Here is a 24,207-nt window from a genome sequence, read left to right on the forward strand (position 1 = left end):
TTCAGTGCACATCCCATAGTTCCCTGCTAAAATCCTGTAACGGGGGGTGGGGGGGGAGAGGGCAGGGAGGAGGAGTAATTATTATCATTATTGTTTCATTTTATAATGTATATAAAACAAAGAGCAATTATAACAACAGATGAAAATTAACATATGAAAAGCAAAACTATAAAATAGGCATGTAGAATAAATAGTTGCTCATGTCATGAGTTGAAATAACGAAATCCAAGTAAAGACTATCAACATTATCTGATCGTCAAGTATAGTTCCAGATTTCCAATCTATAAATTTATATGCTACAAATGTTCTGCGGTTTGTCTGTTGTCCCACTTTTGTTACACTACAGTGCAAAATGACAATAACGTGGTAAAAATGGGAAAAGATTCACACAGCTATCAGTAAAGTGGATTGATGTGTGGATGATCCTGTATAAACCCACCCCAGATGCCCTCATATTCAATCATAGAATTGCAGTTGGAAGAGACCCCAAGGGCCATCTAGTCCAGCCCCCTCCAATGCAGGAATCTCAGCTAAAGAATCTATGACAGATGACCAACTTCTGTTTAAAAACCTCCAAGGAAGGAGGAAGAACGTCAACAATGACATGCTGCGGATTGCACCCCCCCCCCAAAAAAAACCCACCCACTAGTCTGGAGAGGTCCTTGGAGTATATCCTTCTCAACATACTTGAAAGGTGCAGGATTCCCCAGAGATCTTTGTCCACCCCACCCCCATGCCCAAAGGCTGTGTAGGAAAAGGCCTGATCATCCTGAATGGGAGGGAGACACTGTGCCTATTATTTGACAAGTTACAATGGGTCAGTCAGGACTGATGAAAGAGGGGCAACGAGTGGAGAACTGTACCAGGTCCCCCAAGCTCAGAGCCATCCCCTCAGACAACTGAGATATGATGGGCAAGTAAGAAGAAGAAGAGTGTACTATTTTGTACAGAAGGGGTGCTGTGTGCAAATCTGGCCATGCCCACATTAGGTCTGCTGGGATGCCCTAATAACCCCAAGCTGCCTTTCTCTGGTTTTTCAGTCTACAAGGCACAGGTGATGTGCACCCAATCCTCTCAAACTCCTCTTGGCAGCCACGACAATGGAATATAAAAGCCAGGTATGGAAGATGTGATGCAAATGTGAGAACGCAGCTAGGGAAACTCTGGAGAAGTGACTATTCTACCCTCCTGGTGCCTTCCAGATGTTTTGGACCATATGATGCTGGGGGTGATGGGAACTGGAGTCTGGGCTAGTTGTTAGAAATATCAGCCAGAGAAGTTCAATTGCCCATCCAAAGCTTAGGATGCAAAGTTTCCAAAGCTGGCACAGAGCTTTATAGAAGCACCAGCTGAAATTTACTGTATGGTAACTGACTTTTCTGGGACGTGGGTGGCACTGTGGGTTAAACCACAGAGCCTAGGACTTGCCGATCAGAAGGTTGGTGGTTCGAATCCCCGCGACAGGGTGAGCTCCCGTTGCTCGGTCCCTGCTCCTGCCAACCTAGCAGTTCGAAAGCACGTCAAAGTGCAAGTAGATAAATAGGTACCGCTCTGGTGGGAAGGTAAACGGCGTTTCCGTGCGCTGCTCTGGTTCGCCAGAAGCAGCTTAGTCATGCTGGCCACATGACCCGGAAGCTGTACGCCGGCTCCCTCGGCCAGTAAAGCGAGATGAGCGCCGCAACCCCAGAGTCGGTCACGACTGGACCTAATGGGCAGGGGTCCCTTTACCTTTACTTTAACTGACTTTTCTATTTATAAGGTATCTCACTACACCCAGAAGTGCAAGCAAGCTGCCTGGAGGAATCAGGGAAGTAAGCAGAGTGGTGGGCTCTGGGATGGGTGCAGCACCACGTGAGTTTTCAGAGCTGTTATGCAGGCTGCTTTGCAGGTCCTGAAGGACTAACTCCCTCTCCTTCCTTCTGAAAGACAGATTCAATATATGGTGCACCCCTTATGCAAATAAGCAAAAGGCTGGACCTCACTTCTCCCACAGACTTCTGAAAGTGTTAGGGAGTGGCAGATCAGGGGAACTGTCTTTAGAAGAAAGTTTGCACAAAAAATGCAAGTATTCATGGTGGGGAGGAAAGTACATTGCTTGCAAAAATGTGTAGGGTGGAGAAATGCATATAAAAACACTGTCTTAAAAAGTTGGTTAATACAGAAATGGTGTGAAATGAACTGGAAAAAGAAGAAACTCAGAGAAACTGGTTCATCCACACATACCTCTGCCAGCTATCTTAATTTGCCCAGAAGGCGCTCCATACATTTCTGCCTCAGTCTTGTGTATTTGGGTTTCCCCCCCTGTACAAGAACGAAAAGTAACCCCATTTCTTCCCATTCCACTGTTCTGCTCACTGCAATATATAGGGTGTGATAGATCATTGGTCCATCTAGCTCAGTATTGTCTACACTGACTGGCAGCAGCTCTCTGGGATTTCAGACAGGGGTTTCTCCCAGCCTTCCCTGGAAGTACAGGAGTTTGAACCCAGGATCTTTTGCATGCAAGCAGATGCTCTACCAGTGAGGCATGGTCCTTCCCATTGACAGCTTTGGGTCAGTGAGCAAACCATGGTTCCCCACTACAAGAACATAAGAAGAGCCTACTGGATCAGGCCAGTGGCCCATCTAGTCAGGCATCCTCTTCTCACAGTGGCCAACCAGATGCCTCCTCTGGGAGACTGACAAGCAGGATTCGAGCACAAGATCACCCTCCCCTCCTGTGGTTTCCAGCAACTGGTTTTCAGAAGCATCACTGCCTCCAATTGCAGAGGCAGAGTATAGCTATCATGGATGGTAGCCATCAATAGCCCTCTCCTCCATGAATTTATTTAATCCTCTTAAAGCCATCTAGATTGGTGGTCATCAGTGCCTCCCGTGGCAGTGAGTTCCACAGTTTAACTATGCACTGGAAAAACGCCTTTCTCCACACATGCCCATCTTATAAAATAAGAAGAGGAAAGGGGAAAGTTGGCGTTCCAAAGACTGGGATGCCATTTAGGTCTTTTGACGGTGCAGTTTTAATGGATCAATGAGTAGTTAAACCTTGATGGATTAATGCCACAAGTGGGGCACATTTTAGGGAGCACATCCAGCTTCTCTGGATGCATTTCCTACCCACATGGGATGCTTCCCCTGCCCCCCCCACCCCAGTATCAAAGCAGGTAGAGCACTGCTGACAACCTTCTTCCTATTTCTGATAAATCACCATTCCTACTCTGCTTCGTAGGACGTCATCCCTGGGTGGGTCTCCCTGCAGCTCGTGAGCTGGCTCATTTTGCTGACTGGGGAAGAGCAATTGGTGCCCCTTTCCCCCAGAACAAGAATATTAGAAGAGCCTGAATGCAGGATCAGGCCAAAGGAGTCCTAGCTAGTTCATCATCCTGTTCTTGCAGTGACTAATTGGAAGTCGGTTTCATCTGTACCAGTGGCTGAACCCCAGCACTGAAAAGGCAAAGTCTAGTACAGGCGTTTTGTGAACCCCCACGCTCCCAGACCCTCCAGGTGTTCCAAGGCACAGTCCTAGATTTACAGAAGCTGTCCTAGTTTCTGATTTGATCCTGGAATGTCCCACATCTTCTTGGGATGTCCCTATTTTCACCAGAGAAATGTTGGAGGGTATGGAGTTATGCGACCCCCAAGTCAAGGAGATAAGTAACTATACAACCTTTAAAAGACACATGAAGGCAGCCCTGTATAGGGAAGTTTTTAATGTTTTAATATATGTTGGAAGCCGCCCAGAGTGGCTGGAGCAGCTGGTAAAGGTAAAGGGACCCCTGACCATTAGGTCCAGTAGTGACCGACTCTGGGGTTGGGGCGCTCATCTCGCTTTATTGGCCAAGGGAGCCAGCGTTTGTCCGCAGAAGGCTTCCGGGTCATGTGGCCAGCATGACTAAGCCGCTTCTGGCAAACCAGAGCTGCACACGGAAACGCTGTTTACCTTCCCGCCGGAGCGGTACCTATTTATCTACTTGCACTTTGACGTGCTTTTGAACTGCTAGGTTGGCAGGAGCTGGGACCAAGCAACGGGAGCTCACCCCGTCGCGGGGATTTGAACCGCCAACCTTCTGATCAGCAAGCCCTAGGCTCTGTGGTTTAACCCACAGCGCCACCCGCGTCCCTAAGCAGATGAGTCCCTAAGCAGATGGGCGGGTTATAAATAAAACTATTATTATTATTAAATAGAACCTCCCTATTTTCAACAGAGAAATGTTGGAGGGTATGAGCTTCCCTTCCCTACCCTTTCTCCATTGCAAGAAATCAATGTGGAAGCACCTACACTTTGGAACTCCCTGCCTCTTGACATCAGGTAGGTGCCTTCACTGTACTCTTTTCGGCACCTACTGAAAACATTTTTGTTTAGACAAGCCTACCCAGATATTTAGAACACGGATTTGTTTTTAGTTTATTGCTGGTTTAAGGTTTTTTTAATGTTTTAATTGTTTTTACTAATAATCTGGCTGTTTTGCTCGTCTTGTAAACCCCGCTCACCATCAAACACACACACACCGCCAGTTTAGGTGACAATCTCCCAGGGCTGTTTCCATTTTTAACTTGGGAGATTTCTTCTAATGAGCTTCATCAATAGAAGTACCCTCTCTGTTGAGAGATTCTAGGTTGCCTTCCTATTTTTAGCCTCTGTGTGCTATCAGTACCAGGTCAAGGTAGGATTAATCATAGGTGACATCTTAACAGTTTTAACTCAGTGTGGTCACCTCTCAGGTGTTCTCTGCTAGGGAGGAGGAAAGAGCTTTATAAAGTGTTAAAAGGCTTCCCCACTCAGAACCTGCTTAGCTTCTTTCTAGATTCTTTGACTTCTCTGGTACTGCTCACCCATTTTTAAGTTTTGTCCTCAATCATAAGGTCTAGAAACTTGGTGTGTTTTTTAAAGTGAAAATAAAGATTCCAAGGTGGAGTCACCTTGTGTGCCTGATACTAAACTACACACTCATTTGACTGCAGAAGTGCTGTCCTTTTTAGCCTCTTAAGAATGCCATACATCCTATGTAGCAGTGGGACTTGCTCCTAAGTAAACATGCATACGACCAGACCGGCAGTAACTGTCAAAATTAACCCAAAGATAATAATTTGCTCAGCTTAAGGAATTTAACAGATACCAAAGCGTAGAAGATAAAGATGTGTGGATTAAAGCGAGTGCTTTCATCACACTTCAGAAAAAGCTTCAGTTCTTACATTTTAATGTTTGGATTAGATGTGAGGAGTAATGAGATTGTGGAAAATGAAAGGATCACCTTTGGGCCCAAAGAACAAGAAAATATGCTTACAGATGATCTGACCAGAGAGGAAGTAGTTAATGCTTGCAAAGCACTGAAAGAAAGAAAGAAAGAAAGAAAGAAAGAAAGAAAGAAAGAAAGAAAAGAACATGGGCAGGGTAAACTCTTTAAAAAAATAAATGAAAAAAGTAAATACTTAGAAGCCAAACTGTTAAATTTCTCCTGAGGGGGTTCATATTGGTACACTATGCCCGCAATTTGCATGCATTTAACTTTATGAGGGTAGCAAAATGAAAACGAAAATGAAAATAACTTTGGCAATCCCACCCGCCATTGAACCCAGTAGGTTTTGACTATATGCAATTTTGGCTTCAGGTATGATCTCCAAAATGTAACCCCTGTGTAAGCTGCAGGCCTACTGTATTGTAAATGGAAGCTTCACTGGAAAGGAAACAAGGCCTTCATTTGCAGAGAAGTCTAAGATTGCTTCATTACAGGACCGTGAAACGCTGAGCACAGCTGCCCAGGAAGTTCACCTGCAGAAACCTCATTGAATGGATAGTGCAGCAGCAGCATAAAATGTCTGCAATGGCAGGCATGGCACCACCTCCCCATAGCTGGTGCCCTCCCGATGTTTTGGACTACAGCTCTCATCAGCCACAGGACCCATGATGGCTGGGGCTGTTGGGAGTTGTAGTTCCAAATATCTGGAGGGCACCAGACTGAGGCTGGCCAGCAGGGTGTGTCGCAGGTTCCCTACTTAGATTAAAAGAAGCAGGGCGTGGGCAGAACGTATGACTCAGGCAGCCCCAACATCCAGGTTCACCTTGCCTCTCACATGCAGAAAAGATGCTGAAGGAACCTGGACACGATGGGATCACAGATGAATGCCTCCCCTGTTCTACAATACCTGCCCACTTGCACTGTGTCTCACGGCAACAAAAAGCATCGCCCAGCTGAGAACAGCAGCGTATCACACTTTGAGAAGCGGTGATGCTGTGTGGGTAGAAATGCAAAGGTATTAAAAGGGATAGGTTTCCTCTTCCTGAGCTACGGAGGCCTCTGTGCATGTGCAAAACACTTTTCAGGAGCACGTGGCAGGCTAGTAGCTGATTTTAACTTCCAGCAGCTGCTCTTTGTCCCTTGCTGGGTACTGCTTTGCAGGGCCCTCAACTTGCAAGGGCAGAGCTCTGCAAAACGGAAGAAAAGACTACAAAACTACTTTTTGTAGGTGTTCCTAGAGTTATGCCGAAGCACGAGGGTTGCTGACACAGTAAAGGCTGTCAAATTTGAGAGAGCTTTGTCTAATTCCCCAGCTAACCTGGCCTCTCTCATATCACGTTGGAACAGAAGCCACAGACTCCAGTAAACAGTCAGACCGAAGCACCAAGCAAAACTTTTCACTTAAGAGGAAAAGGGAATTTTCAGCCTGATAAACAGGGAGGAGAGGCCATAAGCTCTCAAAGAAAGTGATAAAAAATCTCCAAGACTGAAACAGTAAAGTTGGCTCCTTTGTATGCCTTGCAAAGTGTCTCCAGAAAGCAGAGACCTCTGGGTCATCTCCCTTCAAATTCCCTTCCCTGCTTTCTCATTCCACACATGTAGGTGAACTCTTCCAGGTTAAGGGAACTGACTCCAAGAACCCTCAGATTTTGAGGGATGCACTATTCGTCTTTATTTATAGAAGTATTTCTATACTGATCTCTCACAAAACATCAAGATAGCGTACAGCAACACGAAACACATTTAAAAGTAACTCAGAATCATCCTTGAAACTACTGCTTAAGACATTTTGGAACTCAGTGTGCTGATCTACAATCCTTGCGCCGACCACAAGAACCCTGAATGATCCCATTTTGCAGTTTTGATCAACTGAGGTCAGGGGGACTCCCTGGTTATAACTCAGGAAGGCTGGATTTTGAACTCACCTCCAAGTATCTGCAGTTAATCGTTTGACTGGCATGTAAAGCTGAGCAGGTTTTACACTTGTGCCAATGAAGCAGGAGGATTGGGCAAGGCTAGTTTAAATTGTGAGAGGCTGCTCCATCCCAGGGCAAACTCCCTTGCCCTCCCTCTTCCATGCCCCCCCCATTAGACTTCCTTCCCCAACAGCCACCTGTAGGGCTCCCCAAGCACCCTACCCAGAAGGTTTTTTATATTACAAAAACGCCCTCCCAGGAATGGGAAAAACGCGCTGGATCTCCGTCAGAAGCAGAACTTGGAGAGCTGGGAGCTTTCCCTTCCCTTGCTGGGCTAATGCGAAGCCAAAGCGGGACGTGTCACAGCAACCACGGGAAGCCAAACGGAGAGAGCAGCAAAGAAGTCTTACACACGGCAAAAACGCACGTACCACACCGGGCAACAGCTGCCGCCACTGTGGAGCGGGCACGCTGGCTGCTTCCGAAAGGGTTAAAAATGCAGTATATCTACTGCACAATCTCCCCCTGTGCAAAGGCGCTCGCAAAGCTCTGCTGATGCAAGGAAGCCCAACCGACACCACCTCGCTTGCTCACACTCGGGGGCCTTTCCTTGAAAAACTGGCCAAAGACCTTTCCTGATTTTGCAATTAAATAATAAAAAAAACCCGCAAAACAGGGAGCTGCAGAAAATCACGAGGCACCCAATGCCAGCTCTGCGAAAAGGACTGGACCTGGAGGCCGGTCTGCAGCCGGGAAGGCGCCTCTGCTAGGGACCCCCATCCCGGGCAGGCAGCCGCCGGGAGGACCCCAGCAACGGGCGCTGAGCTGACGGAGAGAGCCCGCCCCCCCTGACCACCACCTCTGGATGACAGCCGAGGCAAGGGAAGGCAGGTCCTTACCTTAGAGACAGTCATGCAGAAAGTTGTCTAGGAGGAGTGAGGCAGCTCTCCAGCAGGCAAGCGGGGAAGCGGGAGGGCGCTGCTATTCCCCCCCTCCTGAGAGAGAGAGAGAGAGAGAGAGAGAGAGAGCGCACGCGGGCGGGCGGGGTGGCTCGGAGAAACCGCCTCTGGATTTTCCCCTGCAGAGGAATCAGCGTCAGTGGTTACAGGAAGAGCAAAGGACCACCCCTCCCCCTCCCCTCCCCTTTGGCACAATCTGGTTAAGCTGCCCTTAGTTTATTCCGGGCGGTGGGCGGGTGATTCTGTCCGACTGTGTACTAAGAAGGGACGGAGCCTCCTCTGCAGGAAGAGAGGCAGGAAGAAAGAAAAGGGGGAAAGAGCCAAGCCTGGGGGGGGGGGGGAGCGGAGAGAGAGAGAGAGAAACCAGCAAAATGAAACTCCAGGGGGAGAGCAGAAGCAGCAGCAGCCCAGGAGGGCGGGGGTCGACATTCAGCCTCCCCTGCGACACCCTCCTCTTAACTCTTGATGGACCAAATATCTGGGCAGAGGGATTCGAGGATGCTCTTCAAAGGGTTGCCACAAAGGCCCAGACTGGCCTTGGTGGATGCAGTTGGATGGAAGAACAAACCAATGCAGTTTCAGAGAGGGAGGGAGGAAGGAACAAGACACCCACAAGTTTCAGTGCCAAGGCTGAGGGTTGGGCACATCTGCTCCCCCAATTGTGGAGCTGGGCGGGGTGTGTGTGTGTGTTTGTTTGTTTGTTGCATTTGTCACCTTTATATCCCACCTTTTCCTCCAAGGACCTCAAGGTGGTCACATAGCTCACCCCTTCTCATTTAATCCACACAACTACCTTGTGAGGTAGGCTAGGCTGAGAAGCAGTGACTGGCCTTGAAGTCACCCAGTGAGCAGGAATTTGAACCCTAGCTTCCTAGGTCCTGGTCCAACACTTTAAAAGCTGGCAAGCCTCCCGGCCTTGACTACACATGCATGTTCTTGTGGTCTGATTAGAAATGGACACAGTCATGGAGAAGGCATTATCTATAGCAGCCTCCCTCAATGCACTGCCCTCCAGCTGTTTTCAACTTCAGCTCCTATGAGCCACAGCCAGCATGCAGCACAAAACATCTGGAGGCTGCTATATGCCGTCTCTGGCTGGGTCTGATGGGCGTTCTGCTTTGAAACATCTGGAGGGAGCCAAGCTGCAGATCAATGGAACCTCCATGGACAGGTATTGTACACCTCTGAAAAGTCAATGCTGGAACAAACAGTGGGGTTGTGTGGCTTTTTGCCCTCTGCTGGTGCATCTCTCCCAGGCACTGTATCACAACCAGGATCTCAGAAAAGGGCATTAAATCCTTAGTCTAATCCAGCTTCTCTCTTTTTAGGTTCAGACCTGAATGGCTTGCAAATGGTAGAAGGGCCCCGAGGAGTTCTGCTCATTCCAGACAGTCGCTTCCTGAAGCTTTTGTTTCTGAGCATTTGTTTTATATTATTTTAATTTTTTCATAAAATTTATGCACTGCTTATTGTAAAACAACACAAAACCTCAAAGCGGTTTCCAAAAAGGATAAACCAATAATATAATTTTAGAGAAGAAGAATCAACATCAATGATTTAAGCCTTCCAAAAAGTTAAAATAACAATAGACAAAAAGAAAGAAAGGAAGATTAAAAGTCGCACCAAATTTCTAAGTATCTCGGTTGGCTTGCTAAACAGAAATGTTTTTAGCAGGTGCTGAGAAGTGTCCAGTAAAGACGCTTGCCTGACATCAAGTGGCAAGGAGTTCCAAAGCTTGAGAATGATTGAGTTATTACAAAAACAGGAAGGGTATTATGTGGCACCTGCAACAGGGCCAGTTCCATCAATAGAAGCGGTTGAGGGGGCATATTTGGGGTAAGGAGATCTTGTAGGTAAACTGGTCCCAAGTACTTAAGGGCTTTATACACTAATTATAACACCTTGAACTTGGCCCAGTAGCAAACTGCCAACCAGTGCAGATCTCTAAGCACAGGTAGGCTGACAAGATCCCACTCCTATCAGCAATCACGTTGCAGCATTCTGCATTTTCCAGATCAAACGCAAGGGAAGCCCCACATAGAGCACATTGCAGTAATCCAGCCTTGAAGTAGCCAATGCATGAACAATATGGCCAAACTTTTCTGGTCCAGGGATAACTGTGGCTGTCGAACCCACTGTTCAACTTGACATCTCCGTAAGGCTCCAAAGTCATGGACTGAGAGAGGAGAGGGCCTCTTGAGTTTGCAAGATAGCAAGCCCGAGAAAAACTTGGAGGAATCACTCGTGCCAACTTTAGAAAAGTACAAGCTGTGTTCTTTGTTGCACGTTATCAGAGCGTCAGTTCCGCCAGGGAATGTGATGTGCGTCCCTTCCGGACGGCACCTGGTGGAGCTCAATTACTCCACTGGCACCTTGCAGGATGTTTGCAGAGACGGATCATTGGCAAGGTAGCTTTGAGGTCAAAGCTGGGACTGCTGTTCCACCAGCTGGGCTGGGACATCCTAGACCCTGCTAAGCAGTGGTGAGTAACAGGGAGAACCTTTGCTCAGCTGCCCCTGCTACTGGAGAAGGCAGATGGGGCCACCATTGTTGTTGAGGGCTGCCAAAAAAGGCCTTGAGGGCCACATGCGACTTGACGTGTTGGACTACCCTGCCCTAACTGCTACCATCACACTGGCTCATGGTATCAGCTATCTTGATGCCCTTTCTGTTAGGATCCAGCCAGTACATTCAAGGCCACACCAGGTCAACTATGAGCGAGTGTAAAGTGAACAGTTCCTAGGCTTCTTTTTCTTTTCTTGCTAAATGAACATTGTCTAGTATGGCGATTGCTGGCAATTGCCCATCTATTTACAAATACCTCTGATAAAAACGAACAATGGTTTTATTATTATTACTGTCCGTGCTAAATTCTGAAGTGCCGGAGGACAGAAAATAATAAAATTAAATCCTTTCTGTCTGTCCGTTCAATCCCTCCTCAGTTTGCCAGCAAACAAAGGGGTATTTTTTCCCTAAGGAGACGATCCAAGTGTATCCTTGCTGAGCTGAGGCATTTCATAAAATCTGCCTGGATCTGATAGGGAAGGAACGCCAAGAAAACTACTTTCTTGTCTTTCTTTTTCGGTGGGGGTGGGGGAAGAAAGAAATGTCAGATGATGACAACTCTTTTTGTGAAAGCCATGGTGGGTTTGTGATCTTCAGAAAGGGGAGCTTGCATTGCATTGTGTTTGGCACAGTGGGACTGAGACCACTTTGGGGATGGAGTCAGGGGCAGGAACCAGAGATGTAGTGGTTAGAGTGCTGAACCTGGACTGGGGAGACCAGGGATCAAATCCCCGTTTGGCCATGACACTCACTAGATGACCTTGGGCCAGTCACATTCTCTCAACCTAACCTACCTCACAGGGTTGTTGTGGGGTTAGCAATGGACATGCAGTGGCTCCACCATGCGGCACTTCCCATTATCCTCAATATTTCAAGAACTGGTGAACCTGATACACGAAGGTACAGGGGCCTTAGTTAGAGATTGGAGAGAAAACTGATTCGGTCCTCAGTTTATTTATTTATTTATTTTTATTTTTTAAAATAATTTTATTGAATACCCCCCAAAAAAGAATATCAAATAAGAAAAGAAATACAGAACAAATTTCATACATATACACATAAACACAATTATTTATACATCTATAAAGCAATACTCAGAAAGAAAGAAAGAAAGAAAGAAAGAAAGAAAGAAAGAAAGAAAGAAAGAAAGGGGGAGGGGGAAAAAAATAAACGAAGAAAGAAAAAAGGAGTACAGTGGTACCTCAGGTTACATACGCTTCAGGTTACAGACTCCGCTAACTCAGAAATAGTGCTTCAGGTTAAGAACTTTGCTTCAGGATGAGACCAGAAATCGTGCTCTGGCGGCGCGGCGGCAGCAGGAGGCCCCATTAGCTAAAATGGTGCTTCAGGTTAAGAACAGTTTCAGGTTAAGAACGGACCTCCGGAACGAATTAAGTACTTAACCCGAGGTACCACTGTAAAAGAATTTGGTCCTCAGTTTAATGAGGGGCAGATGGGGTCATCAACCTGGAAATGTTGCCTACTAGAAGGTAAAATCAATTGCAAAAATGTGGTGGCACCAGTTATGCAGAATGCTTTCCTTGCTGAAATAGGAAAGTCCCCATCAGTATTAGCATTCCGCCGACCCTTGAAGATGCAAACATCCCTTTCGCTTTCTGGCTCAAACCACCTGCTTAAATTGTTGTCTTACCTGTTGTGCTGTTTAGACAGGCATGTTTTGGTGCATATTTTAACTGAGGGTGTTTTAATGTTTCGATGGGATTGCTTTGCCTCCCCCATCAGCCCCGCCATCCTACAGTTGGGTCTGATGGGAATTGGAGTCCAGAACATCTGGAGGGCACCAGGCTGGGGAAGGCTGCTGTTGTAGCCTCGCAGGAATGATGAAACCCAGCCAGGACTGTGTGTGCAGATTAGGAGTCCTGAGCTGCACTTTTAAGCATGTTGCTGCTGCTGCTGCTGCCGCTGCTGCTGAAATTAATCCTGTTTTTGGCATCCACTGTGTGTCCCCTCCTGGCAAAGCAGACAACCGCGCCTGAGCAGAAATCTGCAGTGACACCAAATCTCCTGGACTGCATTGCACTAAACTCCCCTTTGCAAAGCAATGTGGGTCTCCAGCACCTTGGCTGCCAGAGGGGAGAAGGGGGCTGCCTACAGCTCCCTCTTATGGCCCTCTAATTGGATTTACCAGTATCTGTGGAGAAGCTCAGAGGGAAACCTCAGTGGCCTCTGCTGCTGAGATTCTCAAAGCGTGGGGGCCATGCCAGGTGATCACTCTGATCCACTCCTGTCTTAATATCCAGGTCAAGGCTGCCTCTCGGGAACATTGCTAGGAATGGGCTTAAGTGGGTTGTATCTTAGATCTTTTTTGTAAGTGCCCTGACTGTTTTTGGGTGGGGAAGTCAAAGGAACTTGCTTTTAGATTGGGGGGGGGGGATTTACTGGGTAGGGTTTTCATTGGGGAAATGAATTGCTTCAAGGTGACTTTATCTTGAAATAGTGGGGGTGGGTGGGGAATGAGTAGGACTAATGAATGATAATTAATGGTTACTGGGGGGCAACAGGAATTGAATTCATTTGGAACAGGATCTGTTGGGAAACTAATTGAGAGGGTTTGGGGCACCTAAGAGGAACTAATCTGGGGTGCAAATTAATTGAAGAATTAAGCTGGATGGAGAATTAGCCCGTTTGCCTTCTTTGACATTCAAATTCTGAACTTTGGTTCTGTACGTATAAATTAGCATATAATGGAAGTGCTTATGTATGTTGATGTCTAGACAGGGGTAGGCAACCTAAGGCCCGGGGGCCAGATGCAGCCCAATCGCCTTCTCAATCCGGCCCATGGATGGTCCAGGAATCAGCGTGTTTTTACCTGAGTAGAATGTGTCCTTTTATTTAAAATGCATCTCTGGGTTATGTGTGGAGCATAGGAATTCGTTCATTATTTTTTTTCAAAATATAGTCCGGCCCCCCACATGGTCTGAGGGATGGTGGACTGGCCCACGGCTGGAAAAGGTTGCTGACCCCTGGTCTAGAGGCTTCTGCCCTGATAAGTTTTATGTTCCTAGCAAAGCCTCTGCTGCTTCTGAATGGTTAGATGAGTGTCATTCTCCTGTCTGTCGGTCTGTCTGTCTGTCTCCTAGGATTTGCATTCAGGTCTGATTTGGGGACCACTTTACCTTCTGTTGGAAAATGTCCTTTGCATCCTGCAATATTTGGCTGAGTAACTTGCAAGCCCAGGCGGAAGACACCCTCGCCTCCAGGCATTCATTGGCCACCTGGCTTACTGAAGGGTTGTGGACCCGAGGCCTGAGCAGCCAAGCATTCCTGTCTGCCCTTTTGGAAAGTCCTGTCTCTTGCTCTGGGATGGCCAACTTTTCTATCAAATCCCATGCAAATCCCATGCTAGGGGATCTTTGGAAAGGAATCAAAAACAAAACTGGTGATATCATAATGTTGTTATGCAACTATATGGTGTGACAGCACATAGAATACTAGGCACATGTGATTTGATTGGATTGTTAAAATGGAAAACTTAATAAAAATTATCATTAAAAAAAAAGAATACTATGCACAGCTCTGGCTACCTCACTTCCAAAAGGATATTGCAGAGTTAGAAAAAGTTCAGGAAAGGGCAAACAAAAATGATCGAAGGAATGGAGCAACTCCCCTAAGGGGAAATGTTGCAGAGTTTGGGAATTTTGTAGCTTAGAGAAAAGGTGAGCAAAGAGGTGGCGTGATAGAACTTTATAAAATCATGCATGGTGCAGATGGGGTTGTTCTCCCTCTCTCCATAACACTAGAACCCATGGATATCCAATAAAACTGAATGTTGGAAGATTCAAGACAGATAAAAGAAAGGACTTCTTCATATGCCACAGAGCTAAAGTATGGAACTTGCTCCAAAGGAGGCAGTGATGGCTACCAACTTGGACAAATTCATGGAGGAGAAGGCTATCAATGGTATTGCTTCCATATACCACTTGCTGGAAACCACAGGAGGGTAGAGGGCTCTGGTGCTCCTGTGCTGCTTAGCCTTATGGGTTTCCCATAAACATCTGGTTGGCCCCTGTGAGAACAGGATGCTGGACTAGATGGGCCATCTGTCTGATGCAGCAGGCTCTGCTTATGTCCTTCAGGCAGGGACTGCCATGCCTTTGATATCTACATGACAAAGGAACACAGGAAGCTTGCCTTACACTGAGCCAACAAAAACAAGGGAGAAGGTCCCCAGGCATATGAGAAACAATAGACAAGACCACAGGAGCCTCCCAAAGCAATGAGAACATATTTTGAAAAATAAAGCGAAGAATTTAAGGCCACATATAAAATGTTTGTGTGTCTGTGAGCATATGGACGCCACAGTTTGTGTGACAGTTTCTCCAAACATCTCAAACGTCTGTACATAGGAGGGCAACCAAGATGATCAAGGGTCTGGAAACCGAGCCTTATGAGGAATGGTTGACTTGGGCATGTTTAGCCTGGAGAAGAGAAGCCTGAGAGGTGAAATGAGAGCCATCTTCCAACCTCTGAAGGGCTGTCACATGGAAGATGGAGCGAGCTTGTTTTCTTCTGCTCCAGAGGGCAGGACCCAAACCAAGGGATTCAATTTGTGGGATGTGAAACACAAGAGCAGTCAAGTACAACATTCCTAGAGTGAACATGTTTACACATGGGGAGGAATGTTTGTCCAGCCAGCAGGTAAACTTCCTGTTTCCTTCTGGGCTGGGACAGACTTCCTCTGCATGTGACTAGAGGTGGGTGTGGCCTCACCTGTGCAGGTAACGACAAAAGCACAGGGCAGGGCAGCCATCTCTCTCTCTTTTTTGACTACATGCATTGAAGAAGCAACATCTGCTTAGCCAAGAGAGGACAAAGGGACTGTTTTCTTATGAGATAGTTTCTAGGTATATGTTACTTTTCTAAGCTAAGTCTGCCTTCTGGGATCCTATTGTGAACAGAATGATGTGTGAGTAAACATTTTTATACTTTTATAGAAGACTGTGTCGTGTCTTATCTTTTATGAGGGAATAAGGGGAAAATACCAGAACAGTTATTATAGAGGCTTTAGCGAGCCTGAGCAAACACATCTGCTGCAAGTTTAAAAGGGGGAATGTTACTCTGCTAAATTGTGAACTTGTTAACACAAGTTGGAAAGGCTATTTTCAGACAATATATTCTCTCCTGCATCGCTGAACATTCCCACACAATTAACAAGAAAGGGGATTATGACTAGACACTAGGAAGACCTCTCTTACAGTAAGGGTTGTTGGACAGTGGAATGGATGCTCTCAGAAGGTTGTGGACTCTCCTTCACTGGAGGTTTTTAATCAGAGGTTGGATGGCCATCTGTCAGGGAATCTTTAGCTGTGATTCCTGCATTGCAGGGAGTTGGACTGGACCACCCTTGTGGTCCCTCCCAAATATACAGTTCTATGTATACAATTCTATTCCATTCTATATGAAATGTTAGATGAGATATCCTGGACTACATCCTGTTTCACGCTCCATCAGAAATAAAACTGGATAGTTCCTTTCAGTTGGCTGCCACAGATCTCACTGAGACTTCTTGCTTGGTTTTTCCAAATTGCATTATAAATCACTTTTTATACCTGTGATTCTGTCTGTTTCCCATACCGAACCAGACCACTGGTACACCTATTCCAACAGGCAGTGGCTTGCCACAGTTTCAAGTATAATTATTTCCCCAGTGCTACCTGGAGATGTTGCTGGGAATTGAACCTGCGACCTTCTGCCTGCATAGCAGGTGCTCTGTGACTGAGCCAGAGTCCTTCCCTGTGGACAAATGGCAGCAGGCCAAGCTTTCCCAATCATTCAAAGCCCTTGCTTCACTTCCTGAACTTCTACTTGTCTTGCAGCAATTAAATGGAGAGGGTGAAAAATTAGCTGCCCCAGCCATTTCCGGCTCTCAGCTTGAAATTGTGCCTCAGGGAAAGCATTTGCGGATACAGTCCTCCTCCTTGGGACATGTGGAAAGCAGTTCCCGCTGTGTGTGCCTCTGGGGTAAAACCAAAAATGAAACTGAGAGCGTGTTCAGCTTGGATTTGGGAGGTCAGCTTCAAGCGCTGCTCTGCCAAGAAGTCTGCCTGTGCGCTTGGTTAGGTAGCTAGTCTCGGACCTTCTTTTACCATCTGTAAAATGGGAATAGGCAAAGAGAAAGGTGGTCAGGCCTTCACTTCCCTATAAACATATAACCTTAGCACCTGATAAGTGGCATCACTGTCTTAAGCTCCCTCGGGGAGTCAATCAAGTGGGGAAAGCACTGCCAGTGGCATAGCAAGGTCAGCTGGTACCCGGTGGGGAAAGTTTCTTGTCACCTACCCACATTGAAATTATCAAAAGAAGGAAAAATAAGATACTCAGTGCTGTTGCACCCTCAGGGTCTGCTTATAGGCTTCCCATTGCAGCATCTGCTTGTCCACTATGAGAACAGGGTGCTGAACTATGTGGGCCACTGGCCTGATCCAGCAACTAACTTCTTAGGTTCTTCCACATCCTTCCCCAACCTTGTGGCCTCCCGATGTTCTGTACAACTCTGGGCTGATGGGAGTTGTAGTTCAGAACACCTGGAGGGTGCCAAGTTGACCAAGACTGTTCTTATCTAATGCACATTCATAGGTCCGTTAATTATACGTAACCTCCTTCCAGCTGATATCAGGCAGGCTGCCTTCCTATTGAGCTTCCGATGCCTACCAAATAATTAATGTTTGATTTTATAGTTTTAATTGATTCTTATCTTATCTTATTTATTTAATTGATTATTTTATTTATTTATCATGTAAAACTTATTTATCATGTAAACCGCTTAGAGACTATTGTAGGTAAGCACTATATAAATTGTATAGATAAATAAACGAACAAACAACAAAATGCAAAAAAAAAAATCTAACATAAAATGAGTTAAAATGGGAAAGAGAAAAACAGTGCAGCTAGGATTAAACTTGCAGAATCTCTTTTCGCTTCTTTACTGCAGGAAAGAGAGATCTAGCAGCGGTTCTCATTAATGTTTTGCTTGCCGCTAAAGGGGCCAAATAGGTGGAGTGATTTGAGGGAAGCTTCCCTTCTTATGCTGTCTGCACATGCATTTTTTTCTGCCCCTCTCCTCCCCTCTAGTGAAACAGGTTTTTGAAACAAGATAAAAACCTACAAGATCTGTTAGCGGTAGCTGATGTCCATTGACAGGACAGAAGGCAAGGAGCCCAACAGTAGGTGGCGCCAGAGTCAACGACAGGAGGACTCAACTAATTCTGGTTTTGCCCCCATCCTTGAATTCTACAAGGGCAACACTTGAGACTAAGGAGGAGGAGGAAGCTGGCAGGCAAGGCCACTCCCCAAACTGATTATTCTGGGAGGAAGTATTTGTCCACATAAAAGCAATTACGCGACACAATGTTTCTAAATGTCCAGAGCTGTTGCACCTAAACTCTTTCACCAGAAACCATATTAACCTGCAACTCAAACCTCAAATAAATTCTCTTCTGCTAACAGGCAGGCTTATAATGACGGGATCCTGGAAAAACTTAGATGGGGCTTCTCTGACAAATTGGTGCAACAAAAATACGGCAAAATTGCACTTGTGGGAAAACAATAATAAAATAAAATTGGCACAAGGTTTAAAGCACAAATACTCTTTTTGTAGCCGATCGGAACAGTTTTATTTAGTACATGGCTAAAAAAAGAAAACAGAGGACTCACATTATAAAACTTTTGGGTTCACATAAACTGTTTATCGCCTTCCTTCGTAGTCTGGGATAAGAACATTAGTTTATTCGGATGTTATTTTACACTTATTGTCTAAACGCTGGCTTGTATGATGTTATATGTTGAAAGAGTTTAATTATAATAATAAGTAAGAAGGCAGGCAGGTGGGGTTTTGGCTGAGTTTGGTGGGGCAAGGCTCCATTTGCTTTAATGGATAGAAAGCCATTGTGGTGCAGTGGTTAGAGTAGGACCTGGGAGAGACCAGGGCTCAGAGGCCCCACTTGGCCATAGAATCATAGAATTGATTCCCTGCAATATGGGAACCTGTTCTCCTATAAGGGGCTCAAACCCACGACCTTGAGATCAGGAGTCTGATGCTCTATTGACTGAGCTATCCCATCCACCAGTCTCTGCTTCTCTCAGCCTAACCTATCTAACAGGCTTGTTGCTGTGTGGGGATTAAATGGGGAGGGGGACAACCACATACACCACCTTGAGCTCCTTAGAGAAAGAGGTTGGGGTAGAAATTAAATAAATCAGCAAATCAGCACTGCAATACCCAAAGGCTAAAGAGGGATGTGTGTGTGCAACTCTCTGAATAAATCAACCAGTTGCCCACTCGCCCTACAGAGTGGGAACGCTGCAGAAAGTAAGTGGGAGCACGCCTTCCATTGCTCACACTAGAGGAGAAATAGACCCTTCCCTCCCTGGGTTGCGCCTGCCGCTCCCACCAAAATAACTTAAGACTTCCTAGCGGATGCAGAGGGCCCCTTTCCTGTCATTGTGGCTTAATGCACTCTGCTTGCCAGGAGCCTTTGAACCAGCTTGGCGTTATCGACAAATGAGCTCGGGGTTGCTGGACAGGATTCCCGGAATACCAGGATTCTGGCAGGGAAGGAACTCGACTTTTTTTGCCTCCTTGTATCATGCCTGTCTGGGTGGAAACAAAACTGACAGCCAAAGGGAGGAAGAAAATGGCAAAAAAATAACAATACAAGACATTCCCATGCTGAAGCCTTTCCAGCGAGCCTTTGGGAATGTGATTCGAAAGCCAGCTTTTAAATCCTAGGTGATAAATATTGAGGCAATCTCGTATTATAGTTTGCTAAGTTCAATGCTTGCATAACTTAGGGAAGCCTCCCTCAGTCTCCAGATGATTTGGGCTACAACTCCCAGTACAAACCGGCCAACATTCTTACCTCTGGACCCGGGACATCATGCGGGGGCTTCATCCTGGGGTGGAAGTGACAGGGAGGAGTGGCGGCTCAGTCAAGTCTCCTGCCAATGTTAAAGTAAAAGATTCAGTCCAGTTTATTTGGGTACTAATTTTCCTGCTGATTTTGTCCCAGTGTCAGTTTCTGTTGCTGCCGGGTGTTTGTGTGTGTAGGTTTTAATTTCCTCTCATCCCCCTTCACCATTTAACTTTTTACAAATGAAATACTGGGGAGAAAAATGGAGCTGTGAGGCAATGGAGAGCTGCTGTTGCTCGTTCATCTTGCTCCTATACTCTTCAGGAAGCAATAAAACTGCAAGCAAGAAGCACTTTACTAGAGGCACAGAGCCCTTGAAAGCCTCAATAGCACTTCACCTCCTTCTTTGCACTGAGAGACCGTCAATGTGGTGTAGTGGTTAGAATGCTGGACTAGGGACTTGGGAGGCAAGGGATCAAATCTTGAACTGGGCCATGAAGCTCACTGGGTGACCTTGGGCCAGTCACTGCCTCTTGGCTTCAGCAACCTCACAGGGCTGTTATTGTGAGCACAGGGACTGGGTTGCCCATAAGATTGAAGGGGCCTGGCGCACACTTGTGACATCACACATGCAATGAGTGATGCCACACACATCTCCCAACACTTTTTAGACATGCTTAATTTCGTGGCACAGTAATTCGGTTTTGCATCTTTTTGCGACACAGTGGTTCAGTTTTACTATCAAACCAGAGGTTAAACTAACCCCTTTCTAGCCCCAGGAGGAGCGTGGGGAGTTTTCACATGACACCTACACACTGCAGCCGACACACTAATGTGTCGCAACACAGCATGGAAAGCTCTACTCTAATGGACTACGCAGGAAGGATTCGAAACCTGCAGGACCAGAGATTCACAAAAGATTGGAAGAAATATACGAACTATTTGAAGAGCAACTGTAATCAACAAATTACGCTAGTAGGACTACAAGAAGTTTTGTAAGGAGAAATGTATGAAACATTACAAAGTAGAGAAAGAACAGAGATATCAGTTATGAGTTAAATGTAATTGTGGAAGTAAGAAATGTATATTTAGTGAATAGAATGGAAAATTTTCAGATGTGATTGATGGTAGTTCAAAAAAATGGTATAAGATATGAAGTATGTTTAATTACTGTTGAAAATGATATGTTGAAAAACTAATAAAAAAATTATATATATATATAAAAAGCTCTATGCTAGGCCTTACTAGTTCCTGCATCGGGAGATGTTGCGCAGGCCAGTGTGACCTTGTGCCAGGCATGCCAGTCCCCACAGTGTCTCCCAGCACTTCACGGGCCGATGCAGCCTTCTGCTAACTGCAGGTAGGCCTGGCGGAGCCTGGCAGGCCATGGAATATTGAGGGGGCCTGCCCCCCTTTGAAAACTGGGGGGCCCTTGACCCCCCAGACCCCTAGATGGTGCCTCTGGTTTTGAGGATAAAATAAGGAGGGGAGAAGTATGTACACCTTATCGAGCTCCTTCGAGGAAAGGTGGGATATAAATGTAACAAAATAACAATAACAAATTAAAAAGTCGCCATAACTCCAGTCTGAAATAGCCAGAGAACATAGAATTACAAGAGGCCAACAACGACAGATCATCAAGGTACCCTGTCAAAAAAGTTGGTGCATAGACAGTGACAATTCCAAAGGGTGTAGATGCAGTTTGGCTAAAACCAGAACTGCAAACAGGTATGTGGAGAGGGCTGTTGATGACTCCTAGCCGTGATGCCTCCACAGTCAGAGGCAGCAATGCTTCTGAATTACTGTTGCTGGAAACCACAGGAGGGGAGAGGTCTCTTGGGCTCAGATCCTGCTTTTGGGTTTCCCATTGGGGTATCTGGTTGGCCACTGAGAGAACAGGATGCTGGACTAGGTGAACCATTGGCCTGATCTACGAAGCTCTGCTTATGTTCTTCTGAGTTACAATTGGCAGCAAAGAGGGTTTAGAGATGTGCAGTAAGATAGTGAGATTCAAATCTGCTCCGCCTTTGCAAGAAGTCCAGTGGCTCTTTCCTCCTCTTTCTCCCTGTTCCGAACAGCCACCATCAAAAGTCCAACAGGGCTACACTTTGCACTTTTGAACTTCGGCTCTTCTAGATCCTTGTTGCTCGGCAGTGCTTCTGCACAGGATGAAGCGATGGAGGATGCTAGCAATTAGGACGTAATGATCAATGATCTTGGAGACAGCCTGTCTGGCTTGGCTTGGGAGCATCAGGGCTGCTTTTCCTGGGGAAGCAGAGCTCTGAGCTGTGGCTTCTCTGCAAGGAAGAATGCTGTCAATGGAGGTCTCCTTTGCACATGCTTTGCATCAGCTTGGGTTGCTGGGTTCTGGAAAGACAAAGGTGAAAGGATGCAGTTTGGTCCTACCTTCTGCAGTATGTCAACTGCATCCTCTGCAAACAAGCACCCAGTCTTCTTTTCTTCCCTGGGCACCTCATTCCAAGCATTCATTGCTCTCTTGGCTGGGAAGCTTTATCTAAGGACTCAACTATACAGCTGCAAATAAAACGTTTTGAGTGTGTTGTAAAGTGCATTATACAAATGTGACACTAGATGGCAATGGTGAGCTGTGGCAAATTCAATATATTTTTCAAATCTTTTTCTTAAGAAGCATTTTCACAACGTTTTTTATATGTGTCTAGATTCCACCCGAGATTATTCTAGTTTCACACAGTTTTGTAGCACAGACTGTGATGTTGGGCACAGAATCCAACTTTCTAGGAACCCCGGCTTCCTTTTAGAAAGAAAAGAAAAAGTGTGTGTATTGGCCAGGGATGGAGAATGTTTTTTGGCCTTATTTCTTCAAGGGAAATACATTGAGAGGCACATACCAGGAATAGGTGGGTTGAGAGTTTTTAATGGGCAGGACTAAAGAAAAATGTGGACAGGGCCAAAGTGAGTGGGGGGTATTCATATTCTCTGTCTGTCTGTCTGTCTGTCTGTCTGTTTTTATCTCTGTTCCTGCATGAAGGGGACCTTTTCCTAAGCCCAATTTCCATTTCGAGCTGCCACCCCCCAAAATGCTGTCCACTTGGCTATGGGAGCTTTTTCTTTTTCTTTTTGGAGTGGGGGGGGGTTAAGCCTAATGGGGCACAGAGCCAAGGAAGGTGCAGCATGCATATAAACACATCTATAGTGGTACCTTGGTTCTCGAACTTAATCCATTCCGGGAGTCGGTTCAACTCCTGAAACCATTCAAAAACCAAGCTGTGGCTTCTGATCAGCTGCAGGAACTTCCTGCACTCAGTCGGAAGCCATGGAAGCCGTGTCAGATGTTTGGCTTCAGAAAAACGTCTGCAAACTGGAACATTTATTCCGGGTTTGTGACGTTCAGGAGCCGATTTGTTCGGCAACTAAGCTGTTCGGGAACCAAGGTGCGACTGTATTAGCAAAAACAAAATACAAACATGCATAGTATTAGGGGGAAATCCTTTGCAAAAATGTGCATATTAGACAAAATTGCATATACAGTGGTACCTCAGGTTACATACGCTTCAGGTTACATACGCTTCAGGTTACAGACTCCGCTAACCCAGAAATAGTGCTTCAGGTTAAGAACTTTGCCTCAGGATGAGAACAGAAATCGTGCTCCGGCAGTGCAGCGGCAGCAGGAGGCCCCATTAGCTAAAGTGGTGCTTCAGGTTAAGAACACTTTCAGGTTAAGAACGGACCTCCGGAACGAATTAAGTACTTAACCTGAGGTACCACTGTATAAATCATGTGCTGCAGGAGAAATTTGATGAATTTTAATGAGGCCTTTAAAAAATAATAATAATAATCGCAAACTGGTCAAGAAAACAGAAGAACTGAACTTAAGATTGGAAAAACGAGAAAGTGAGAGAAACTGAAATTGGCAGATTCTCCCATCCTGACTTTGACCTCACCCTGGGGTCTTCTGCGGACTTCCAGCCCCCTTCCAGGCTCCATCTTCCCCCAAGGAGAATATTGCAGCAGTCTAGTTCACTCTGCCTCCCAGCTGCCTCCCGAATCAAAGCAGATGCATCACGCACACCCCTGTCTGCCCCACACCCCACATCCATGGAGCTGTTCTAATTTTGCTCAAGGCAGGATGTTTCCCCACTCAAAAACAAAACCCTGTTAGAAAGAACCCATTGCCTTTATCTTAACAGCTCCCACAACCCTGGCTATTAACACCCTCATCTGCTTTGGATTAAGAGATCTCATCCCTGTTTGGTTTGGGAGCTGAAAGGAAAGCTCTGGAGCCCTTTCTACTCGTGCCAAGTATGAACTGAATGTGGTGAACAAACACAGCCGAGATGGGTCTCCAAAGGGGCGTGTGGGTGTGTGGACGCCTGTGCACTTTGGGGGAGAGAGAGAGAGAGCGTGTGGGGTTTGTGTTTAAAGCTACAGCAGATCAGGAGATGGGAAGGGATGGAGCTCTCTGCTTCTCGCTAGCCCTGCACAAGGAAAAGGTAAAGGTAAAGGGACCCCTGACCATTAGGTCCAGTCATGTACGACTCTGGGGTTGCGGAGCTCATCTCACTTTATTGGCCGAGGGAGCTGGCGTATAGCTTCTGGGTCATGTGGCCAGCATGACTAAGCCACTTCTGGCGAACCAGAACAGTGCACAGAAACGCCGTTTATCTTCCCACCGGAGCAGTAC

The 24,207-nt window shown here is 46.2% G+C and overlaps 1 protein-coding gene and 1 long non-coding RNA gene across 2 annotated transcripts in view; both read right to left on the reverse strand.

The window, feature by feature from the left end:
• CORO2B (coronin 2B) overlaps positions 1–8,342 on the reverse strand; it is a 94,285-nt gene extending 85,943 nt beyond the window's left edge. The window contains exon 1 of the mRNA XM_080982186.1: positions 8,050–8,342. Within this exon, the coding sequence (XP_080838312.1) occupies positions 8,050–8,064 (15 nt within the window). The 5' untranslated portion in view covers positions 8,065–8,342. The remainder of the gene's footprint in view (positions 1–8,049) is intronic.
• Positions 8,343–15,845: 7,503 nt separating this feature from the next.
• LOC308462466 lies at positions 15,846–20,203 on the reverse strand. The gene is made up of 3 exons (XR_013979167.1): positions 19,943–20,203; positions 19,554–19,632; positions 15,846–16,784 (listed from the first exon to the last, which is right to left on the reverse strand). It is a non-coding gene; the product is annotated as an uncharacterized lncRNA (long non-coding RNA).
• Positions 20,204–24,207: the final 4,004 nt, after the last annotated feature.

Source organism: Podarcis pityusensis, assembly GCF_964106645.2.
Source record: "Podarcis pityusensis genome assembly, chromosome: 14".
Taxonomy (NCBI): domain Eukaryota; kingdom Metazoa; phylum Chordata; class Lepidosauria; order Squamata; family Lacertidae; genus Podarcis; species Podarcis pityusensis.